Source organism: Colias philodice, chromosome 6 (genome assembly GCF_061535455.1).
Source record: "Colias philodice isolate Cphi_HAF_F1 chromosome 6, ilColPhil1 Martin Lab GWU primary, whole genome shotgun sequence".
Classification (NCBI taxonomy): domain Eukaryota; kingdom Metazoa; phylum Arthropoda; class Insecta; order Lepidoptera; family Pieridae; genus Colias; species Colias philodice.
Window position 1 is genome coordinate 6,806,829 of NC_143091.1, and position 22,877 is coordinate 6,829,705.

The following is a 22,877-nucleotide window of genomic DNA, read 5'->3' on the forward strand; positions in this document are numbered from 1 at the left end:
GCCGTTGAATTCAACTAGTGCATTGGTGAGCGATGGACTAGTCGAATCGTTGAGTGTACATATAGACGGTTAATTTAACTAGTCCGTTGATTCCATGACGCCCATCCCTAATTCGCACTCGTATTGCCGGTCCTTTGACTCGCGCGCAAAAGCCGACAGCAGTGAGCAGGACGATGAGCACGACGAGTGGCATGACGAGTAACGTGGCCACACTACGTCCCTGCCTACTTCCCTCGTCACTTCCCATACCACTCGTCGAGTCGTGTGGCTGGGGCATTAAATACGGCATGATTTTTCAAAAAAATACCTACAAAAAAATGTTGTGTGGTTTTATGAAACCACGGTAAAAGTGAAACTGTTCGAACGGTTCCGAACACTGCTTTATACCTACTCGGCAGCCGACCGTCACGCGACATGCGCTACACAGACCAAAAAGTTTGGAGACGATGTAATAAAAGTTTCACTTTAATAATAAAATTCTGACCATGGACAAATTGCCTTGATTTAAATAACATTTAGTCCAATTTTGATGTGAAATATCTATAGGCTCACTTGTAAACCGAATTGTTGACGTGGCGACGCTTGCCATGGCGACGGGTCGCCACGCTATACACATCTATAGGCTCACTTGTAAACCGAATTGTTTCACATCTGCCAGGCGTCCCATGACGGCTCACATTTTTTTTTTGTTTGTATGAAATTCAAATTATACACTAGATAATTCCAGTCACTCTTTTGTCAACTAATAATATAACTTTCTACATCTAGAGTATTTAAAAGTCTATCCATAATGCCTCAAAGTATAATTTTATAATAAGGAAATACTTTATTTTTCAATGAAAAATGTTCATAAAGAACTGAGATACAATGACTGACATAAGCAAATACTAGAATGCCAATAGGAGGATAATTATCTTCACTTGTTTAATTTAATCTAATTTTTTTTGATGTGAAACATCTATAGGCTCACTTGTAAACCGAATTGTTGACGTGGCGACGCTTGCCATGGCGACGGGTCGCCACGCTATACACATCTATAGGCTCACTTGTAAACCGAACGATGTTTCACATCTGCCAGGCGTCCCATGACGGCTCACATTTTTTTTAATTTATTAATCTCTTTCAAGTGAAGCAACATCAATATTTTTTTTATTATAAATATCAATCTATGTCTAATTTTATAACCATATATACCTTTTTTCCTCTAAACAGTAGCTCAATACATTTTTGACTAGTACAAATAAATTAGATAACACTTTCAGAATCAATCTCTCCTTGTTCAACTGTCATGTACATGCCTTCCTCTTCGTATGTGGAGTCGTGTTTCGCCAAAATACGAAGCAACGGACGCAACTTCATCCACCACTGTTGTTTAGGAATCCTTTGTCTGTGAATAAGATTACATTTTATGTCTCAAACATTTGTTTTTTTTTAATTATAGAAACATTTTGGAATAATGTTATTTTTATTTGTAATTAGAGATCAAATAGAATGTTCTCTGTTCAAATCAGAAAAAATGTACCTTAATCTAAATCCATTTTACTACATAGACAAAAAAGAGTAAAAATATATTCATTTTCAATGATTGTACAACGAGTGCGCAATACGATTCATTTTGCGAAACCAGGCACAAAACAAAAAAGTAACGAATTCAAAAATAGAACGCAACTCACGCGAAATTAGTCTGCGTCTTCAGTTCCTCGAGGGGCGTGAACATGTACTGACGCTTCACGATACCGAGCAGGCACGCGGAGTCCGGCTTGTTGGCGGGCCCCTTGCGTATCATGTCCACGAGCCAGTGCAGGGACTTGGCGGCCATCTTTGTGCCCATGTTGCGGTCGAAGGGCGTTGGCGAACCTCCTTGTTGCATGTGACCTGGCGTGAAATAATGTTTTGTGGGTTAAGGTTGATGTTCCGACCGTCCCTCCATACATTTTTGATTACCTCTAAACACTTAACACAGACACTATTTCTTTAAAACTAATCATTTTATCACTTCTCTATAATGAAATGTGTGCGCGTTCGACCTTTTTAATCAATAATTTACAATATTTACTTAGAAAAACAACAGTAAAATACCGGAAAAATTTGACACTTCTACAGTAGTGTGCGTGACTTTTGCCAAGCGAAACACGACATAAAGCACGACATCTAGCGCATAGACTATATACTTATTACAGATCTAGCGCGTCAATGTCTAAACGAAAGGCGATGTTTAGACATTGACGCGCTAGATGTCGTGCATTCGCGTTCGTTATCTTATGCATAATGAGCATAATTCTAATAAATCAAAGTTCTGTGTAAAAATTGAGTAATTTCATTTCCAATCGTTCAAAGAAAATAACAATAAAATAAAATAAAACTAATGACCTTAGAAACTATGTTTTTTTTTATTTATTACTCATTATTGTTCGTCCGTCGTAGGTCTGTAAACTGTATTGTACACTGAAGGTAAATGGTACTGTAGGTACTTTAGTTCGGCGTCGTCGCTCGTCGGCTTGATATAAAATTACATTCTTGATTTCATTGACACGCGCTATGATTTGCGCGCGGAATTTCTTGTGTTGTGAATTTATTTTTGTATGCTATGCATTTTAATTGATGCAAATTGCAATGTTTCTCTAGTATGCATTTGAGACTATATTGTAAATTGTAATAATTGATCGTGGGTATAGTAATTAATTATTCTAATAACGCAATTAGTAATATATGTATTTTCGGTGGGATTCAAAACAAAAAATTGGCCCGTGATTTTTATGAAATTTCACCACATTGCAAATCACATCAATCATAGTTCATACACATGTATGACGAAAGTGATTAGTATTGTGGCTAACATTGACTCATCAGTTCATCACTGAAACCAGTGATAAATCAGTACCTATATCATATTGTGTTTGAATATTTTTAAACAATGATATAAGTATACAATTATTATAAATCGGTAAACTATCAAAGTAATCACAAACTTGCAAACATTGGTAAAATGTCCAGTAGTTTATGAGCCTATTCATTACAATCAAACAAACAAACAAAGTTTTCCTCTTTATAATATTAGTGTAGACAAACACTATGAATACGATCACGAATGCAAATTCGGGGATTTTCTAATTATTGCTAAATAATAATTGAATTCGTTTTGAAATACTCTATAATTTTTAGTGTATAAATAGACATTTATAATGTGGTGCTCATTTTTTTTGTACTGCTAACGCTATTGTAGGTACCTATTTTCGTTGTTTTATTTCAAGTGAACACGGCCATACAATTTTGTCACGAGCCGCCTATGATTGTAGGTACTTTTGTTAGGCTCCTTCGTCGTCCGCGTCGGCTCGAAAGTTCTTGATTTCATTGTCACGCGCTATGATTTGCGCGCGGATTTTCTTGTGTTGTGAATTTATTTTTGTATTATTATTATTTTTTATTTATTTTTTTATTTTATTGATTCAAATAAAATATTTCACTAGTATGCATTTGAGACTATATTGTATTATGTATAATTTATCGTAGGTATAGTTATTCTTATAACGCAGTTATATTTTCGGTGGGACAATTTGACCCGTGATTTTTCTGAAATATCACCACGTTGCAAATCACATCAATCATACACACGTATGACGAAAGTATAGTGGCTATAATTGACTCATCAGTTCATCACTGAAACCAGTGATAAATCAGTAGGTACATATATCATATTTTATTGTGTTTGAATATTTTTTAAACAACGATATATACAATATTATTATAAATCGGTAAACTACCAAAGTACTTCCGAATTTTCAGACAGACAAACAAGTAGTTTGAACACGCAGTTTTCTTATACTAGTAGCAAAAATCAAAACCATAATATTATGTTTCCCTACTATATTTTACTAAAAGTCGAGTGCGTCGAAATCGTAAATAATAATATTATGTTTTTCACCTTCCTGGTTATTTTCCCATAGTAAATAGTGTTTTAGGTTTGTTGTTGTAGGTAGGAATAATAATAATTATTCTTACATGTTGGTTATGAAATGTATATTGAAATAATTTACTTTTACAAATCATTAGTGATATAAGTTTTGAGTGAAAATGCTTGGATCAGCATAATATTATATGGTACTTCAAATACATGTTTTGATAAAAAAAAAACAATAGTGTAATAAAATAAAACTGCGTTTTATTGTAATCAATGTTGACAATTTTAAATTCCAAAATTATTGATCAATAAAATAGTTTACACCAACAAATATAACTTTTATTTTTATAACAATCGTTCATAATATAAACCGTAGCAGGTGGCGTTTTGAAGTTCTGTCTACTCATACAGAAAAATGGAAAACTTGTTTTTTTTGTAAACAATTTATTACTCATGTTGTTTGGCAACTCGAAGCGTGGTCGTCCGTCGTAGGTACTTTTGTTCGGCGTCGCGTCGTCGTCCGCGTCGGCTTGATATAAAACATTCTTGATTTCATTGACACGCGCTATGATTTGCGCGCGGAATTTCTTGTGTTGTGAATTTATTTTTGTATGCTATGCATTTTAATTGAATCAAATTGCAATATTTCTCTAGTATGCATTTGAGACTATATTGTAATAATTGATCGTGGGTAGGTATAGTAATTAATTATTCTAATAACGCAATTATATTTTCGGTGGGATTCAAAAAAAAAAATTGGCCCGTGATTTTTATGAAATTTCACCACATTGCAAATTATATATTATACAATTACAATTACAATTATTATAAATCGGTAAACTATCAAAGTAATTACAAACTTGCAAAATATGCTTTTCCGAATTTTCAGACAGACACACAATTTTATTAGTTTGTTTTAGCAAAGTAGGTACCTATACCTATACGCTTACGTCGCGCGTCGCGTCGTCGAAAACGGTGCGCCCAGAAACAAACATACCTAATTCAGTTACAATCCTTTTTTTGTTCCGTAATTTATTGTATTTATTCTAATACGATTTTTTTTATTCGTCGGCCAGTTCTACTAGGTATAAAAAGATAAAATTGAAATATAATTATTGTAGCGACAGCCATATTATGTTACTATGTTTTCGTAAATATGTTTTTCACCTTCCTGGTTATTTTCACATAATCTTATCTTCTTATATATAAAAATGAATCGCAAAATGTGTTGGTAAGCGCATAACTCGAGAACGGCTGAACCGATTTCGATCATTCTTTTTTTATTATATTCCTTGAAGTACGAGGATGGTTTTTATGTAGAGAAAACGTAAATATTATGTACCACGGGCGAAGCCGGGGCGGACCGCTAGTATATATATATAAATGAATCGCAAAATGTGTTGGTAAGCGCATAACTCGAGAACGGCTGAACCGATTTCGATAATTCTTTTTTTATTATATTCCTTGAAGTACGAGGATGGTTCTTATGTAGAGAAAACGTAAACATGTACCACGGGCGAAGCCGGGGCGGACCGCTAGTCTTATATATAAAAATGAATCGCAAAATGTGTTGGTAAGCGCATAACTCGAGAACGGCTGAACCGATTTCGATAATTCTTTTTTTATTATATCCCTTGAAGTACGAGGATGGTTCTTATAGCTAGAAAGCTAGTTAGTTTAGTTTTAGTGCAGTGGCAGTGTAAATGTTGTTGTTGAGGTTATGTAAATTTAACACTTTAGTTAACTACCAAGATATAAAGAAATGAGGATAGGACACAATAACTATTGGTTGAGGTATTTATAAACTCATAATATACTTTTAAAAAAATCACGTTTTAATAAATTTCTAGAATTAAATTAGAACAGCTGATTCAAAATAGCCTAAAAAATCTTAATAATAATAATTACGCTTCACAGCAAGAAGAAATGTACCATATGTACCCGCACAAAGTCGATATTGTGTTGCCTACCGTTCGACTCAATGGCTAGGGTTGTAACTACCTTTAATAATTATTACCAAACAAATAAACCGAGTGATGCGAAATAACCATAATTCTTTTAGAGTTTGATAAAATGATCAGGCAGGTATTTTCTTTAATCCTCTGAATTCTCGGTTACTAAATTGTATCGTTGAAATTATTCTTAATCGCGTAAATTTAATAAATAATCATATGGAAAACACTTTTCATTTGTTTTTTTACTTTCACGCCCAACTACTATACAATAATTACGTTGTTTCGGTATTTTGACGAGAAAACGCAGGAAACATCCGTTGTATCATTTTAGATAGATTGTATATTTTGTATCTGTAGAATTGAAATCAAAGCTATGTATATGTTGTCTCCATTCTTTTCTTATCGGATTGTTGATCCCAATGCGAATGCGTCACTTAAATTTTATAAAAGACAATTAAGAACATCAAAAATAAAGTGATACGTAAATATTTCACAGTGCAATATATTATGTAATTAATAATAATTATATATTTATGAAAAAATAATTACATCAGATTTAATAATAGCAATTGTTTTGAATGTACATAATATGAATAAATGATTACATCATAATAGTAATAATCACAATTGTTTTATTTCCCATTTGTTGCAACCCTAGCATATTTTCATGTAGCAGCAGAAGTACCTACACTGGCGGCGCGGCGGCATCGTGCGACATCAAAGGCATTGCCTTACTAGGTAAGTTTATAATGACTCATTTCTTTTATTATATAATTTACGTTTTACTTTTACAGAATCCGATTCAATGGATTATGAAGACGAGTCACACAACGCCATACGATAGTGATGATGAATGAACATTTCAATAAATGCATGCGTGTTTTTTTATGTTGTTTTGTAATTGTTAATTGTTTCTTAAATAAAGAAATAAACTAAATATTTAAATGATGATTTGTTATTTGCAACACAACTTTATATTTGAGATTCTTTACAAATGTATATTTAGTTTTGTATCATCAAATTTATAAATTTTATTCCATAGTTTTCAAAATTAAATGTAAATGACCATAAAAACATTAATAAAGTAAATCATTGATGTAAGGTCAGGGAACGTAATACATATATACATCTGACCATGTAGAAGCTAAGTCTTGTTGACTGCTGAAGTCTGTAAAGTTTTGTTGTCTGCTGAAGTCTGTACGCAATGAAAATGTCTGCCGTTTCGAAAATAAGTTTTTAAGACCCTAATAAATAAAATATATGAATGGCAGATCTGGTCAAATACTTTCAAAATTGTATTTTTTTCAGCACTTTCATAAGTGTCTGCCAGAATGTTATCCGCGTGATAATGGTCTGCCATTGTTATTTTCCGATAGTAATAATAATCTATTTTCAAATATCAAAATGGCAGACGTGGTCAAATGGTTTCAAAGTTCGCCAAAAATTTCCACCTGTCTTACCTAAGCGCGCGCCCCGTCCACCACTCTGGGCTTAGTGACTCCTCATCTCATGTATAGTAGGTATAGGGGAATCAACACACAAAAATCCAGGTCTGGTCAAATACATACAGGTAGCTTTGCGCTAGCTCTCTAGCTATTACTTCTTATGGAGAGAAAACGTAAACATGTACCACGGGCGAAGCCGGGGCGGACCGCTAGTAAATAATAAAATAATAAATAGTGTATTAGATTTGTTATTGTATCTTGTATACCTACGAATAATTATTCTTACGTCTTGTTGGGAAATGTTCAAATACCTACCTATTGAAATAATTTACTGTTACAAATCATTAGTGTTATTAGTTTTGAGTGAATAGGCATGGATCAGAAATTCAGAATATAATATGCTACTAACTACTCAAATACATACATGTTTACACAACAAACACCACTGACCTCTATAACTATAAGTTATAGAGGTCAGTGACCGTCAGTGACAAACACTATGGATACCTACGCTCGCGAATGCAAATTCGGTGATTTACTAATTATTGATACCTAGTCATTGAATTCGTTTTGAAATAGCCTGTACTTTGTAATTTTTAGTGTTATAGACATTTATAAAATGTGGTGCTCATTTTTTTTTTTGTAATAAATTATCCTGCTACGCTATTGTATTTTCGTTGTTTTATTTCAAGTGAACACCCATACAATTTTGTCACGAGCCGCCTCTGGCCTCTGGGTGAAATCAACCAGTCAAATTATTTTTGTTCTAATTGTATTTTGGTAGTAGTTTGTTTAGAATTTACATTACCATTGTTTAATTTTTATTTTGTATTTGCAGTAAAATAAAAAGATGAAAAACTTCATTAGGTATATTGTACGACACCTCACTCTGAATCGCGCTAGCGAAATTTTTTCGTTACAGAGCACATATACAACTTTCGGACAATCTTCATTGAGGCCGGCCGGCAAATCGAGTATGTCGAGAAACTTCACTAATTCGATGGAGGTATTCTACCTTCCTTCCTCCACAGTTGTGGGACCCCGACGTGCATTGAACACGCAGCTTTCTGATACTAGTAGCTAAAATCAAAACCACAGATATGTCTGTGATCAAAACCATAATAATATTTTTACCTATTATTTTACTAAAAGTCGAGTGCATCGAAATCGTAAATATGTTTTTCACCTTCCTGGTTTTTTTTCCATAGTAAATAGTGTTTTTGATTTGTTGTTGTATGAATAATTATTCTTACTTGTTGGTTATGAAATGTATTTTGAAATAATTTACTTTTACAAATCATTAGTGATATTAGTTTTGAGTGAAAATGCTTGGATCAGCATAATATCATATTTGCTACTTCAAATACATGTTTTGATAAAAAAAAAACAATAGTGTAATGTAGGTAATAAAATAAAACTGCGTTTTATTGTAGGTAATCAATTTTGACATTATTTATTTCCCAAAATTACAATAAAATAGTTTACGCCAACAAATATAACTTTTATTTTTATAACAATCCTACTTCCTACTAATGCGAAAGTTCATACATGTTTCAAAAGAAAAACTTTTACTTTTACTATTATTTCAATTTATCCGGTTTAATTAAGACTTAATATTGATACATATGATCATTATAAATACAAATAGGAATTAACAATATAACGAATACGTGGCACAACTAAAATTTTACCGATACCACCCGTGGTCATTCTCCTTTGTGGGTCATTTGTAACAGGATGGCGGTTCTACAGCGAAAAAAGAAAAATGATGGTCAGAACGCTGATACCGGATACCTTAAGATACTGTAATATAAAATATTACTAGATTAGATAAAATATTATAGGTAGTATCTTCACCGTGTGTGACGCGCTTTACATTCACGCCATCTAGAGTTAAATCTTTATCATTTTTGTATACGTCTGTGTGTGTAAACGACCCTGTATGCAATGACAGATGTTAAAACGCATAATTTTACCGAATTGGGTGGATTTTAAGGCAATGATATAACATATTTCAATAAAATATAATATTCAGTAACCGCCATGACTATTCCTAGGTTTGATGACTATTCCAATTACGCAAAAACTCAAATAAACTAGAAATGTAGAATTCAGCGCCATCTAGCGGGATATTGGCTGGGAACAGATCGTTGCAATCACCTTAATACTTACGCATTTCAGCTAAGATAGGATTTACTAACATTTTCTAGGTTCGATTTCCAGTAATGAAAAAAATAACCCTGACCAAATGTACAGAAAAATTCTCAACGTTGGCCTTTAAAAAAGGCCAATGTGGAATACCACATTTATAGTTTCTCATGTCGACTGACATAGTTAAAAATCACTTATTATAATTTATTTAAAATAGAAAGAAAAACAAGAAAATTAAAACCTTCATCTCCCTAAATGTGTAACTTCTGATTTTTATAATACTCCACACAATTTTTTAAAGTTCCTCAAAGACCAAACTGTACATGCAAATAAAATTTACCCAGCACATTCATCCTAGCCGTGAACAGCCCTTTGCCCTCCTCCGAGTACAGGCGGTAAATGAATTCAGTGTTATAATTTTCATTGGCCTTCTCATTCCTCAATATGAGACCACGTTGTATTCCACCGGTCATCTTGGACGCCATGTGGTAGACATCCTGCTGGAGATCCTTGATCGAGAACTTCTCCTCGTAGATGTACGCAGCGTCAGCACCACCGGCAAGACCTGGAAGTTTTTGAGTAAGAACAAAATATAATAATGGTGATATTCTTAACATTTTGATGTATAAAGATGGTCATTTTTCCGAGATAGGGGTTTTGTTCTCATGCTTGAACAATTTTCCCGCAGTCGGGTACATTATTTTTACAATAATTACATGTTTATTGTGCTTTAACACTTTTGTTATTTCATCCGTTTTACTGTAATATAATGAAGAATGTTACTAGGTATGCCAAATCCCTTGAAATTGTGTCTCAGTAAAGCCTGTATGTATACAAATACACTAGTTTTTGTCGTATTCAAAAATACCAAGTAGTTTTGATTTTATACGTATTCAAAGTTTCGAAAAATATCGAGTCCCGCTAAAGTCACGTGACCGCTTGTGACGTCACGTCACAACGCGCCGCGCGGCCGCGCCCCCGCGCTTAGTATCAAGTCGGCAGCGCTGTAGTAGGTGTTATAGCTTGCGCAGTATTTTGATGGGTTTTCGTCCGCGAATTTCGTTAATAGTCCAATAATAGTAATTATTATTCGTTTAATAAAATAACAGTCATGCCAAAGTTTCATCTTTATTTAAAAGTTTCTCAAAATATTCTATACGATGGCGTTTTTGCACTGCTGATCTCTGAGGTTTATCTTCATTTTCCTGCTGACATTTGAATTTGTGTGGAACTATACCCTGTTTTTGTTTAATTCTTCCCCCGACCAACTTATATTTTAGTATAGTTCTCCATATCATTCTCAACTTAAAACAAGAAAAAATCTTACTAGCCATCTACCTATACTAGCCCATACGAGCAGAGCAGAAGCACAGTCTAGTATATATTAAAACTTGTATAGAAAACAAAGGATAACGCAAAACAGCTGCAATGTTCTCAAAATATTTTTTATTTTATTTTATTTTATTTTCTTTATTGGAAAACATACAGAGACAAAGACAGAGATATATAAAACAAAAAAAAAATCTTATTAACTAAAAATACATGAAAATGTCTCCTTATAGTGGTTTCACTGTGAACATATAATATTATTTTTGCCAACACCCAGCAGTAGGAAAGACAAGGAAAAAACCACAAAAGACAATCGTTGATTAATATTTTCATGCGTACATAAAGACGGAGGTAAATAGGTCTACGTATTTGCAAAATCTTTACATATTAACATTCTTACATGTTCAATAGCAATTTTTTTACATTCATTTTGTAAGACGAAGAGGAACAAGAAAATATATCAAGATCATTCATATAGGTATTATAAAAACTAGACATTCTGTGAAGAGGCACACGAAGACCCATATTGGTTCTGGCGGTTGGTATATGAAATAAGTCTTTTGAGCGTGTTGATCTGGATGGGATGCGATAATTTATTAAGCTAAGAAGTTCTGAACAGGCTATTTCTCCTACGCAGATTTGTAATATGTTAATATAATATGTAGTACTATGTAAGAACACGGAAAATTCTGACACCAAAGGTTTTACACCTCTGACCATTTTTTGTTTACGTCCTTTGCAACTATAAAAAACAACTTATCCGGCGAATTGGTAGTTGTATTTTTACATTTAGGAACAACACATGATTTTCTGGTATTTGGATTGGACATTTTTAAAAGTATTTAATTATAATTTCGACGGCACGGGCGCGCGATCGCTAGCGGACTGAGTGAGCCAGATTGAGCGTGTTGTAGTGTGACGTCACACCATCACCGGGCGTTTACAACTTGTTTTACTTCTAAATCGGAAACTAATTGACGTATCGAAGTAATTTTTTCACTAGTATTTTTTATTTTTGACAGAGAATATGGAATGCTAATAATCAAAATTAGTGAACATTCTCCATTGCATACTTTTTTATTTTTGTATGTAAGAGGTAAAACCAAAAAGTAAAATTACCTGCCAAGGTTGCCAAATAACCGCAATATCCGCCCATTGTTTCCACTACGAACACACGGCGTTTTGTCCCCTAAACAAAGTAAAATCATTATTGGTACAGTTCAATGACTTAAAATTCAATTTATATCTGCGTATAAAAGAAGTGATTTTCAGCGAGTCATCCACAAATTTTGCATTTACTTGTTTCGGAGAATATAAAGGGTATTTCATAACAAAGGATACGAAAATTCCTTAAGAAAAACCTACATTATAATCGATTCAATTATATTGCCTTGCATGCCTCCATTTTTTTTATTGTAATATTATTTAAATTTGAAAAGGCAACCAATCTACTAAAATTGTGAGAGTTGAACTAACACAGGCTTTAGTTTCCCCAAATATATTTAAACTGTATTTAGTATTAAAAAAAAAAAAAATTCAATAAAGATTTTTTCTATTTCAAATTTCTTTTCTTCTATTCTAAAATGTGATGAAATTAAATTATAATTATGGACCTCAGATATATTATTAGTATTAAAGTGCCAATCTCCACTCTTCTTCCACTTCCACTAAATATTAATTCATTCATTCATTCACTACTCGTCTCTCTTATCTTCTGTGAGAAACTACTCTCTTACCTGTGCAGACTGCCTGATACGGTCACAGATCTCAGTGATTTCATTCAATGCGGTATCAGCGCCAAGCGAGAAGTCAGTACCGGGCACATTGTTACTGATAGTGGCCGGTACAACCACTAGTGGGATGCAGAACTCGGGGAATTGGGCGCGCGACTCGTACATCTCCAAGCCAGCTTGGTAGGCCTGGACATTTTTAAATTATAATTTACATGAATTACCTATCTGTTTGTAAAATGCTCAGTGCAGACATGTCTAAAAACTTAATATTTCATGTAAATATACTACTGAAAAACCTATATTAATTGTGTTGCCAACTAATAATCAAGTCTATTATGGGCAGAAATTTAGAGTTAAGGAGGTTCAGAAAATATTTGTGAATACACAACTAAATATTCAAAATTTCTAATCACAACTATTCATATTTGAAAGGTAGGTATGTTCGCATTGTTATGTGAATTCCTTAAGAGAAAGAGCGTTAAAATTTTTAAATTTCAGTCTCACCTCGAAACCACCAATAATAAGCAGTCCCTGGATATTGAATTGCTTGATACGCGCAGCGATCTCTCCCTTCTTATCGCCTGGCAAAGTTCTCTTCGTGCCAAGGAAAGCGCCTCCTTGAGCCACCCAGCCGGTTACATCAGACCTTTTTATTATATATTTTTACGTTATTTTAGCAGGAATTGATATTGCATATGTTACTTAATAGTATTAGTTGTTTTTCGAGTTTTAACCATTTTCTGTCATAAATTGTACCTTGCAGGCTACGGGAATTTTGAGCATTATAATTTTTATTAATCTACGAATTCGATATTCTAAGAATTTTCCACAGTAATAGTCCGGGATACATCGCCCATTTTTGCAAGTGATTACTATCAAGCTAATTTTTCGTGAGTAGCTTTATTTTGATGAGATGCCCAATAATTTCATGTACGAAACTCTCGATTGTGGTAGCTTACAGAGGTAACAAGGATAAAAATTTTTGATTTGACGGTTCTCAAATATTTATTACGCAATTTGTAGGACAATATGTCTGTTGAATTATATAAGTATTAAATAAGTGAAAATAAAAAAATCAGCTGGTTAGTAATCATTTATGATGACTTCGTTATCGATACACATTGGAAAGGGGGACTCTTTGATCAAACCATAGATTTTGTAGGACAAATATTTTTTCGAATAATTTAGATAACTATCTTGAGATTGAACAAAAAAAAACATTCAGTTAGTAATTAATATTTGAGAACCATCAAATCAAAATATTTTCAAACTCAAACTCAAACTCAAACATTCATTTATTCAATTAGACTACTATTTAGTAGCACTTTCGAATCGTCATTACATAGTATTTTTAACATTTACCACCGATTCGGAAAGCAGTATCTATGGAGAAGAATCGGCAAGAAACTCCATAGTTGCTCTTTTAAAATAATGTCAATAAATTTACATAATATGTAACTTATATCTAACTACATAATATGCCAAAGAACTGTCCTGTGGTTTTTACGCGACAACCCTCCATGGGTCTTTATCATCCATATATTCCTGAATACTGTAGTACGCTCTCTGAACTAGTACATTTTTTATGTAAGTTTTAAATTTAGAACTACTAAACTCTTTAATATTGTGAGGAATTCTATTGTATAAGCGTATACCTTGACCCATAAATGAATTTTTAACTTTAGCTAATCGGAAAAATGGCATTTCAATTCTATTCCTGTTTCTTGTGCCATAATCGTGTCTATCTCCTACTCTTGTGTGTAAGTCAGAGCTTTTGTGTATATGCAAAATATTATTAAATATATACTGTGATGGTACAGTAAGGATACCAGTATTCTTAAAATGATCTCTTAGTGAGTCCCGAGCACGTAAATTATATATAGAGCGAATGGCTCTTTTCTGTAAGATAAATATCGTTTCTATATCTGCAGCCTTGCCCCACAGTAGAATTCCATAGGACATAATGCTATGAAAGTAGCTGAAATAAACCAATCTAGCTGTATCTTCATCGGTGAGATGCCTTATTTTTCGGACTGCATATGCAGCTGAACTGAGCTTACCTGCAGCGGTGTTGACATGGGCTCCCCACTGTAGTTTCTCGTCCAATGTTAACCCTAGAAATACAGTAGACTCAGTAGGATGCAATACCTCCCCGTTCAAGGTAATATCTCTGTTCAACTTTTTTACATTAGGAAGTAAAAATTCAACACAAGTGGTTTTTTTGGCATTTAATAATAAATTATTGGCAGTAAACCATTCAGATATGTGTAAAAGAGCACTGTTCACTTCGTCAACATTTGGGTCATGCCTATCCACATTAAAAATTAATGAGGTATCATCTGCAAACAGAACTATTTCACACCTATCCTGCAAATAAAAGGGAAGATCATTGATATATACCAAGAACAAGAAGGGACCTAAAATTGACCCCTGTGGAACACCAATGTTAATTGACGCACCGCTAGAACGTTCTCCATTAACAACTACAGTCTGTATCCTATCATGCAGGTATGACGCTATGAGATTCTGGGCTTTTCCTTTAATTCCATAGTGATTAAGTTTACGTAACAAAGTACAATGTTCAACGCAGTCAAATGCCTTGGAGAGGTCACAAAATATCCCCAGAGCATTTTTTGAGTTTTCCCATGCTTTATATATATGTGTTAGAAGTGCAACTCCAGCATCTGTGGTAGAGCGCCCCTTTGTGAAACCAAACTGTTTGGTGTGCAGTAAATCATTAGATGCAAAATGACTACTCAATTGGTTTAAAATTAACTTCTCGAATACCTTACTTAATGTTGGTAAAATAGAGATAGGTCTATAATTGTTACAGTCTTCTTGATCGCCCTTCTTAAATAGAGGTATAACTTTACTAAGTTTTAGTAAATTAGGAAATGTACCATACAACACTTATTAAATATGAAAGCTAAATTTTTCGCAATATTTTCTATTATATTATTAACTAAATTTACGGACATTCCCCAAAGATCACAAGTATTTTTTAGATTAAGCGTCTTAAAGGCAGTAACAATATCACTAGCAGTTACGTGTCGTAATTCAAATAATGTACTACACCCCGCAACATGGTCCCTCAAAAAGGTCTCTGCAAGTGCTGAAGACGAATTTAAACTATTAGTAATAGTAGCAGGGACACTACTGAAGAATTCTTCAAAAGCAAGCGCAACATCAGCACTTTTGTCAATAACCCTGTCATTATTTACAAGTTTTATGGTATTACTTGATTTGCTTTTACCCATTTCACCATTAATAATTGACCAAACTGTTTTAACTTTATTATCAGAGTCGCGTATTTTTTCTTTGATATATAAACGCTTTGCAGTAAAACAACCTTTTTTAAAAATTTTTGAGTAATTTCTAACATAACTAAGAAAAGATGGGTCTTTATTATATTGCTTCATACCATATAATTCATAAAGAATGTTCCTGCACCTATGTATACTAGCTGTCGCCCATTTACTAAATGGTAAATCCTTGGTAATATTTAAAGATTTAACTTTAAATATTTTTTCAAATTCATTATGTACTAAATTAAAAAGATTATTAAACATTTCACAAGGACTATTAGGAAAGGATTGATCATTTAGTACGGGCAAGTTTTTATTAATATTATTCCTAAATTTATTAATGCCTTTTTTAGTTATAGGCCTAACATTAATCCTTTTAAATGTAGGTATGCAATCCCATTCAAAAACTACTTTCTGGCCACAGTGATCCGAAGTCAATGCATTGAGAATATTTTTCTCTAAACAGATGCAGTCACAGTATATATTATCAATACAGGTTGCAGAAATCGGTGTAATTCGTGTGGGTTCGTTAAAAAGTTTATATAGATTAAATGACTGAAATAAATTAACAATTCGTGTAGCCGTTTGTGTTTGTAAGAGTAAATCAATATTAAAATCACCACATACTATAATTTTTTTTTTACTCCTGCTTAGACGCTTTAATATTTCTTCCATGACTGTCTCAAACATATTATAGTCACTGGACTTTTATCCTTGTTTCCTCTGGTAGCTACCACAATCGAGAGTTTTGTACATGAAATTATTGGGCATCTCATCAAAATAAAGCTACTCACGAAAAATTAGCTTGATAGTAATCACTTGCAAAAATGGGCGATGTATCCCGGACTATAAATTAAAACTAACCACATGTATACCGATCACGGTGTCCTCCCGGACGCACGAACGAACGCACCACAACGAAAATGCTTCATACTTACATATACATATAGTTCGTTTGTAATAGTTTTAAGTTGTGAAAGCAAATAATTGAACTTTTTTTTTATTAATTATATTATAGGTACCCAAAATAAATTAACACTAACCACTCCATCTTCACAATGTTGCCACTAATAAAGCCCTCCACACCGTCGTGTATACCGAGCACGGTGTCCCCCCGGTAGATGCAGTTACGCACGAACGAGCGTACGGCCGCGTTCATGCCGCAAGCCGGCGCGCCTACGTGCATTATTGCGAGAGTTAAACCTTCCTAGATAAAATAAAGGTTAATAAAATACTTAGGTGTTATTAAAAAATGAAAAAAATGGAATTTGTATATTTAATCATTTAACAGTAAGCGATACAAGTTGTATCTATGGGGTTTTATAGTCCATATACTAAGTAATATAAAAACAATGGTTATTATGCGTCACAAAGACGAACTTGACCACCAGATTTCCACAGGAATAAATAAACTACTAATTTTTCAATTCTGAAAATGCAAAATATAAAGTTTTTTCACTGAATTTTGTAAAATAATATAACAACTGTAAACATTTGCTTACAACTGGTTTGCCAGCTGCATCGAAGGCTTCCTTCGGTGGTTTCAAACGGGTTAACATTTTGTACGTCTCCAAGTTACGTGCGAAGCTGCGGCCACGTAGTTGCACAGCTAACTCCCAATTTTTGTCCGCCAACGCCTGTATAAATTAGCAACTAATAAAAAAAAATTGATTGATATTCATATGACTATGTCCGAATGAGGGTAAATAAAAAATAAATAAATATACATAAAGTTTAATTTTATAATATCTTTATCGTATTTAAGGAAAAATTGTTCGTAGTAATTAATAGTTCGATAATTCTATTCCTACTTATTTTACCTGTGAAACAGCTTTTGTGCGTCTAACGCACTCCATAAGCGGCAGTCGAACGGCTTGATTTCCATCCAAGGAAACAACGCAAGGCTCTGTTTCAGGCGTCGCTTCCATTAAAGCCATCACCGCCTCAGCTCCCATACGACAACCCTGGTAAACAATTTAATATCAAATACCTAATTATATATATAGTATTTTTTTTTGAGAATTCTTGAAATGTAAACAAAAACTAGCATTATAAATTTATAATTTTAATAGATTTTCATACCAAAATTTAATATACTCAAGGGTATTCAAGAGTAAATAGAACGCTTATTTTTATATTATCCAATTTTATTTTATTTTTGAGAAAAAGCCACATTATTTTTGGATGTCATAGGTTTTTAACACGCTTTTAATTGCTTCGCGTGTATGTTTGTTTGCAATCTCTTAAAAGATTCAATTTTGACCCATTTAAAACAGACATTTAATTCAAACTATAAAAGTATTTAATACATAATTTCATTTAACACGCGTTTCTTAGTTTTTTTTTTAATCTAGATAATATTTTATTTTTTGTTCAACTCTTTAATCTGATTCAACGTGCACGAAGAGGAGCGGCCGATACCTACAGCTACAGCCGCAGATTTTTTAATAATTTAAATTATTATAGTTACGTTTAAATATTTCATTTATAAATTATATATATATATATATATATATATATATATATATATATATATATATATATATATTTATATAATTATATATTTATAAATTATATATATATATATCTTATATGTAAAATTCTCGTGTCACAATGTTAGTCTGCATACTACTCCTCCGAAACGGGTGGACCGATTCTCATGAAATTTTCTGTGCATATCGGGTAAGTCTGAGAATCGGCCAACATCTATTTTTCATATGTACCACGGGCGAAGCCGGGGCGGGCCGCTAGTATATATATATATTACATTAAAAGTAGTAATATCCGCAGCAATAAATAAACATTGTCATAATAAAATTTTGAGTTCTGGTAAAATTGCTTCTTTGTTTCACCATATTTCTGGAATAATCATGATGAAACCGTCGCTTGTAATTGTGTACCTATACCTATGGGTCTAACGTTGCATCATCATATATCTGTTATTTTCGAAAATAATAAAGTTTTGTTAAGGTCAACAAAAATAACTCGATGACGAATTTGTCTTTAATTTACAAATCAAGAAAGGTCATCGCCCCTGGTCTCAGAAATCGAGTACAAAACGTCAATTTATTCGACATCTCGCGATTTCCTTTACGACAACGCGGCTTACATCACGTAGGCTGCAATTTCGTTATATGCATACGTGATAGAAGCCAGGGAGTATTATGTTAGAAATGATGTTGGAGCCCTATGTATGGAGTCCCATACTTAGAATTACAGATTTTTTTACGACGATATGATACGATTTTTATACGACAATACTAAAATTTAAGTTAAACAATTTCGTTGATAAACAGATAGCGATTGGCGTCTACTTTTAGTTAAGATACACGGATATTTTTTTAAGATACACAGGAACATGCTTTCACAATATACGAGCACGCAATATACACAAAGGAGCAGTAAAATTTGAAATGGTAAAATAACACAAACTTACCAACAATCTATCGAAAGCGGAAGGCGAGCCTCCACGCTGGACGTGACCAAGGACGGTGATACGGGTGTCCTGCTGAAGGTTGTCCACCACGACCTTCTTCACCAGCTCCGCGGTGATCGGCTTACCTTCCCGGTCAATAGCGCCTTCCGCTACTATGATGATGTTCAAACGTTGGCCCGATTTACGTTCCTGATAGAAAATGTCTATTTAATTTTCAATATGGGTGAGGTAATTAGCTCGTTAAACAAAAAATTAAGAATTAATCATGCTTGGGAGGCTTAGTAGTCTAAAAGTTTGCAGATAACATGCATACAATTAAGCTAAAGTATTCAGATGCTTGGTTGAATTTATAAGCATATTATAGGAATACATATATTATATAAGCATATCATAGGTAGATTGTGCATGCCCAGTTAAGAGAAGGTAGCAAGAACACCGTATTAAAGATAATGCTTCATAGAAACATAGAAGTTCAATACTGAGATAAACTGAGTCTTTTTATGAAATGAAGAATGCTCAATCAAGATTAATTGATTGTGGTTGCTGTTTATGTGAGCATTGAATGTTCAACCTTGATAAAACCAAACAGGACAGTAATTAAGCTAGAATTTATTGAGGTACCAATTACGCAAGTTAACCAATTGTAATTGCTATGTAGTCATAAAAAGAGTGTTATTTATTACATTGTTTTATTTGAACAGTGCCACTCAATTAAGCTTTCGTACCTGTTGCAATCTTTTGCAAAGTTTCTCAACCCAATTATTGGGAACAGGGTCCTCTGGAATGAATACTTGGTCTGCTTCAGACGCCAGAGCGGCAACTAATGCCAGATAACTGCAACAAGCAGCACCCGACCATAATGGACCATGCAAATGGTATCCAATGTTAACGATAGTGCAAATTTTGACAAGTTTTGAAAACGATAAACATGAGGAAATCAACAAACATGATAAGTATGAACGCCAAAAAGAGCCAATTCAGTTTATGAAATGAAAGTTTAAGGTGATCCTGCTCCCATATCAAGAATAACAATGTCTTGCCTCTTTTATTTTTGCACACATTTTTTTTTCCCAATTGAGGGGCGCTGGGTCTTCGCAACTAAAAGAATAAGTAGCTTCCGTACAGAGTGCCGAGAATACTGCAAGAAAACTATAAAGGATTTACATTATGGTAGATTTTTTATGTAAAATGAGCACAAAACCAAACAAGGAGAGGGCAAGGTGTGAATAACATAAACTCTTGCCTGTTCTAACTTATAACAAAGTTTGTCTCTCCAATCAACTGATGGTGGTGCTTCTGGGATAAAGACAAAATCTGCTTCCGATGACAAGGCGGCGACCAGAGCAAGATATCTACACCAACAATCTTCAATTAGATGAACTTTCATGTGATAAAGAAGTGTTTAAGATAATCATATGTGAATTGGCTCCAATATTAATTAATAAGCTTCTGAGTAACACAATAATTTGATATTTACAAAAGCTAGCATAAACCACATTATTAATTTATGATTCCACAACTCTGTTTCAGCATTATTGCAAAAAAATTAAAAATAAGAGCCAATAAAATACTGAGATGATACTTTTTATAAATTATTTTACTTTAGTAATCAACATTATGATTTTATTATTTATATCTTAACTATTTTATCTAGCAGGTGAACTTCAAATGACATTAATTATTCTTTTCATATCTAATGGAGAACTTACCCACAGTGGCGACCCATAACCTCCATGATAAATGTTCTCTGATGAGAGTAGGCAGTGCTTACAATGGCATCAATAGCCTCGATGATACGATGCAATGCTGAGTCCGTACCAATTGTCATGTCTGTTCCACAGAAATCATTGTCAATGGAACCAACCTGGCAGATATTATTTATATTAAATACTGACTACTATTATAAAATGCCATTAAAAATAAAATATCCTTACCAGACCAGCAATATGCAAGTACTTGTATTTTTCTCTTTGGTCTTTAGTTATCTTGTTGTTCTCCAATAATTCATCCAATAAACTAGACCACTCCTGTCTGAATAAGTTTGCACCAGTCAAGGATCCATCACCACCAATTACAACCAAGTTGGTAATACCTCGAGTTACCAAATTAAAGGCAGCCTTCAATCTACCTTCCCTCTGTCTGTAAAAAAATAATTCTTAACTGTTTATTTTAAGGAATTGATTTAATTTGATTATTATTAACACTAATTAAAGGAATTTATTAGTCGAGATGATAGGTAAAACTTACATGAAATCCATGCAGCGGGCTGAACCGATGATGGTACCTCCTTTGTGGATGATGGAGCTAACTGATGACCAATTTGCCTCTTCAATGTTATCACCTCCATCTACCATCCCCTGATATCCCTCACGGATAAAGTAAACTTTACATCCCAAGTATATTCCCATTCTAACAACAGACCGCACCGCTGCATTCATACCCTGAGAGTCACCACCGCTGGTGAAGACTGCAAGGCCCTTGCCTTTATGAGAGCCTCGCTCTATAAATTTTTGCGTCTTTGTCACATCCATCTTTCTGTTTTAAATTTGACCAATTCACCTAAAAATTTTAATTATCATTATCTAATTAATTTTATTTAAAAAAAATATGAATGAACAAGAGATAAGTCTAAAAGATTTTTATTTAAGCTTAATATATAAATATCACTATAACAAAATGGTTTATAAATATTTTACGCACCAATAGAAATATATTTATTACCAACAAATTCAAACGCCGGAGAAGGTGAACTTCATCAAGGTGACCTTTTCGTAATTGTTGACATTTCACATTTGACATACACTTTGACATTACTTTGCCGTCACCAAATGACGAATAAAATTATAAACAGACGTTCGAACTGGTGCGACCGGACCACCGTACTCGTGCGGTGCGATCGACTCGCCACACGACCGCACCGCACCTAGGGTTGCCAGTATTTAAGATGCCAGGATTTAAGGGTTAACAGCATCAAAAATACGAGTTTTAGTTATTTTTTACGGGAGATAATTAAAACAGCAATGTTAAATAGAGAAAATTTATTTTTGGCATTTATATTTGCTGTTGGAAGAAACAGCTTTTAATAGCTCTTCATTTTCTAAAGCGAATGTATAAAAATCTTTGCACGATAATTTAAAATTACATTTAATTAATTTGCAGCTTCGCCTTTACAGTTTCAATATTCAATTGGTTTCGGCTATCCGTCCAGGCATTGCCGCACAAAGAAAATATTCTTTGTTTAAAAATTATGATTAAATTTACGATTTTTAAAAAAACATTTAAAATATTGGAATTTTCGCGGCCGACTGAGCTAAATAAATTCGTATAAAAAAATAGATACACTAGTGACTAGATAATTTATTACGTTGCTAATATATGAAGTGATTAAAGGCGCAAATTATCCCTTTTTGAAATTTTCGATATTGTCGATAGAGGCGAAAGTATTGTAATTTTTACTGATTTGCGTTTTTATTTTTTTATATTATATGCAGGCGTTAGTAGAAGCTCTGTTTAGTACCAAAAGAAACCTTGAACTGAGTTCTACATGTGACAAAAATACCACATTCTAGCCACGAAGTTATTACGAGATATAGATTTTCAAAGAATGTCAGGGTTGTCCCTAGTA

General features: G+C 33.4%; 1 protein-coding gene across 4 annotated transcripts; it reads right to left on the bottom strand.

The window, feature by feature from the left end:
- Positions 1-524: 524 nt before the first annotated feature.
- On the bottom strand, positions 525-22,068 carry Pfk (ATP-dependent 6-phosphofructokinase). Of its 4 annotated transcripts, XR_016315747.1 has the most exons (16): positions 21,953-22,068; positions 21,500-21,811; positions 21,187-21,391; positions 20,962-21,116; positions 19,978-20,086; positions 19,253-19,441; positions 17,637-17,780; positions 17,319-17,453; positions 16,860-17,023; positions 13,016-13,157; positions 12,515-12,697; positions 11,898-11,967; positions 9,790-10,014; positions 1,674-1,875; positions 1,033-1,387; positions 525-958 (listed from the first exon to the last, which is right to left on the bottom strand). XR_016315747.1 is itself a non-coding variant. In XM_089696464.1 (15 exons), the coding sequence occupies exons 2-15, from the start codon at positions 21,781-21,783 to the stop codon at positions 1,246-1,248; spliced, it is 2,349 nt and encodes a 782-aa protein (XP_089552590.1). In that variant the 5' UTR covers positions 21,784-21,811; positions 21,953-22,068; the 3' UTR covers positions 525-1,245. The 4 variants fall into 4 exon arrangements, 3 of the variants coding, with proteins under 3 accessions (XP_089552590.1, XP_089552593.1, XP_089552591.1); XM_089696464.1 differs by having other exon boundaries at positions 525-1,387; XM_089696467.1 differs by lacking the exon at positions 19,978-20,086 and adding an exon at positions 20,293-20,401 and having other exon boundaries at positions 525-1,387.
- Between the last annotated feature and the right edge of the window lie 809 nt (positions 22,069-22,877).

Bases quoted from the DNA above. Each gene is read 5' to 3' on its own strand.
- Pfk (XM_089696464.1), bottom strand. From the start codon at position 21,783: ATGGATGTGACAAAGACGCAAAAATTTATAGAGCGAGGCTCTCATAAA. The intron at 10,015-11,897 runs GTAATTTTACTT...AAAAACTTCCAG, and splicing joins TTATTTGGCAACCTTGGCAG to GTCTTGCCGGTGGTGCTGAC. The intron at 1,876-9,789 runs GTAAATTTTATT...ATTTCACGCCAG, and splicing joins GGCTAGGATGAATGTGCTGG to GTCACATGCAACAAGGAGGT.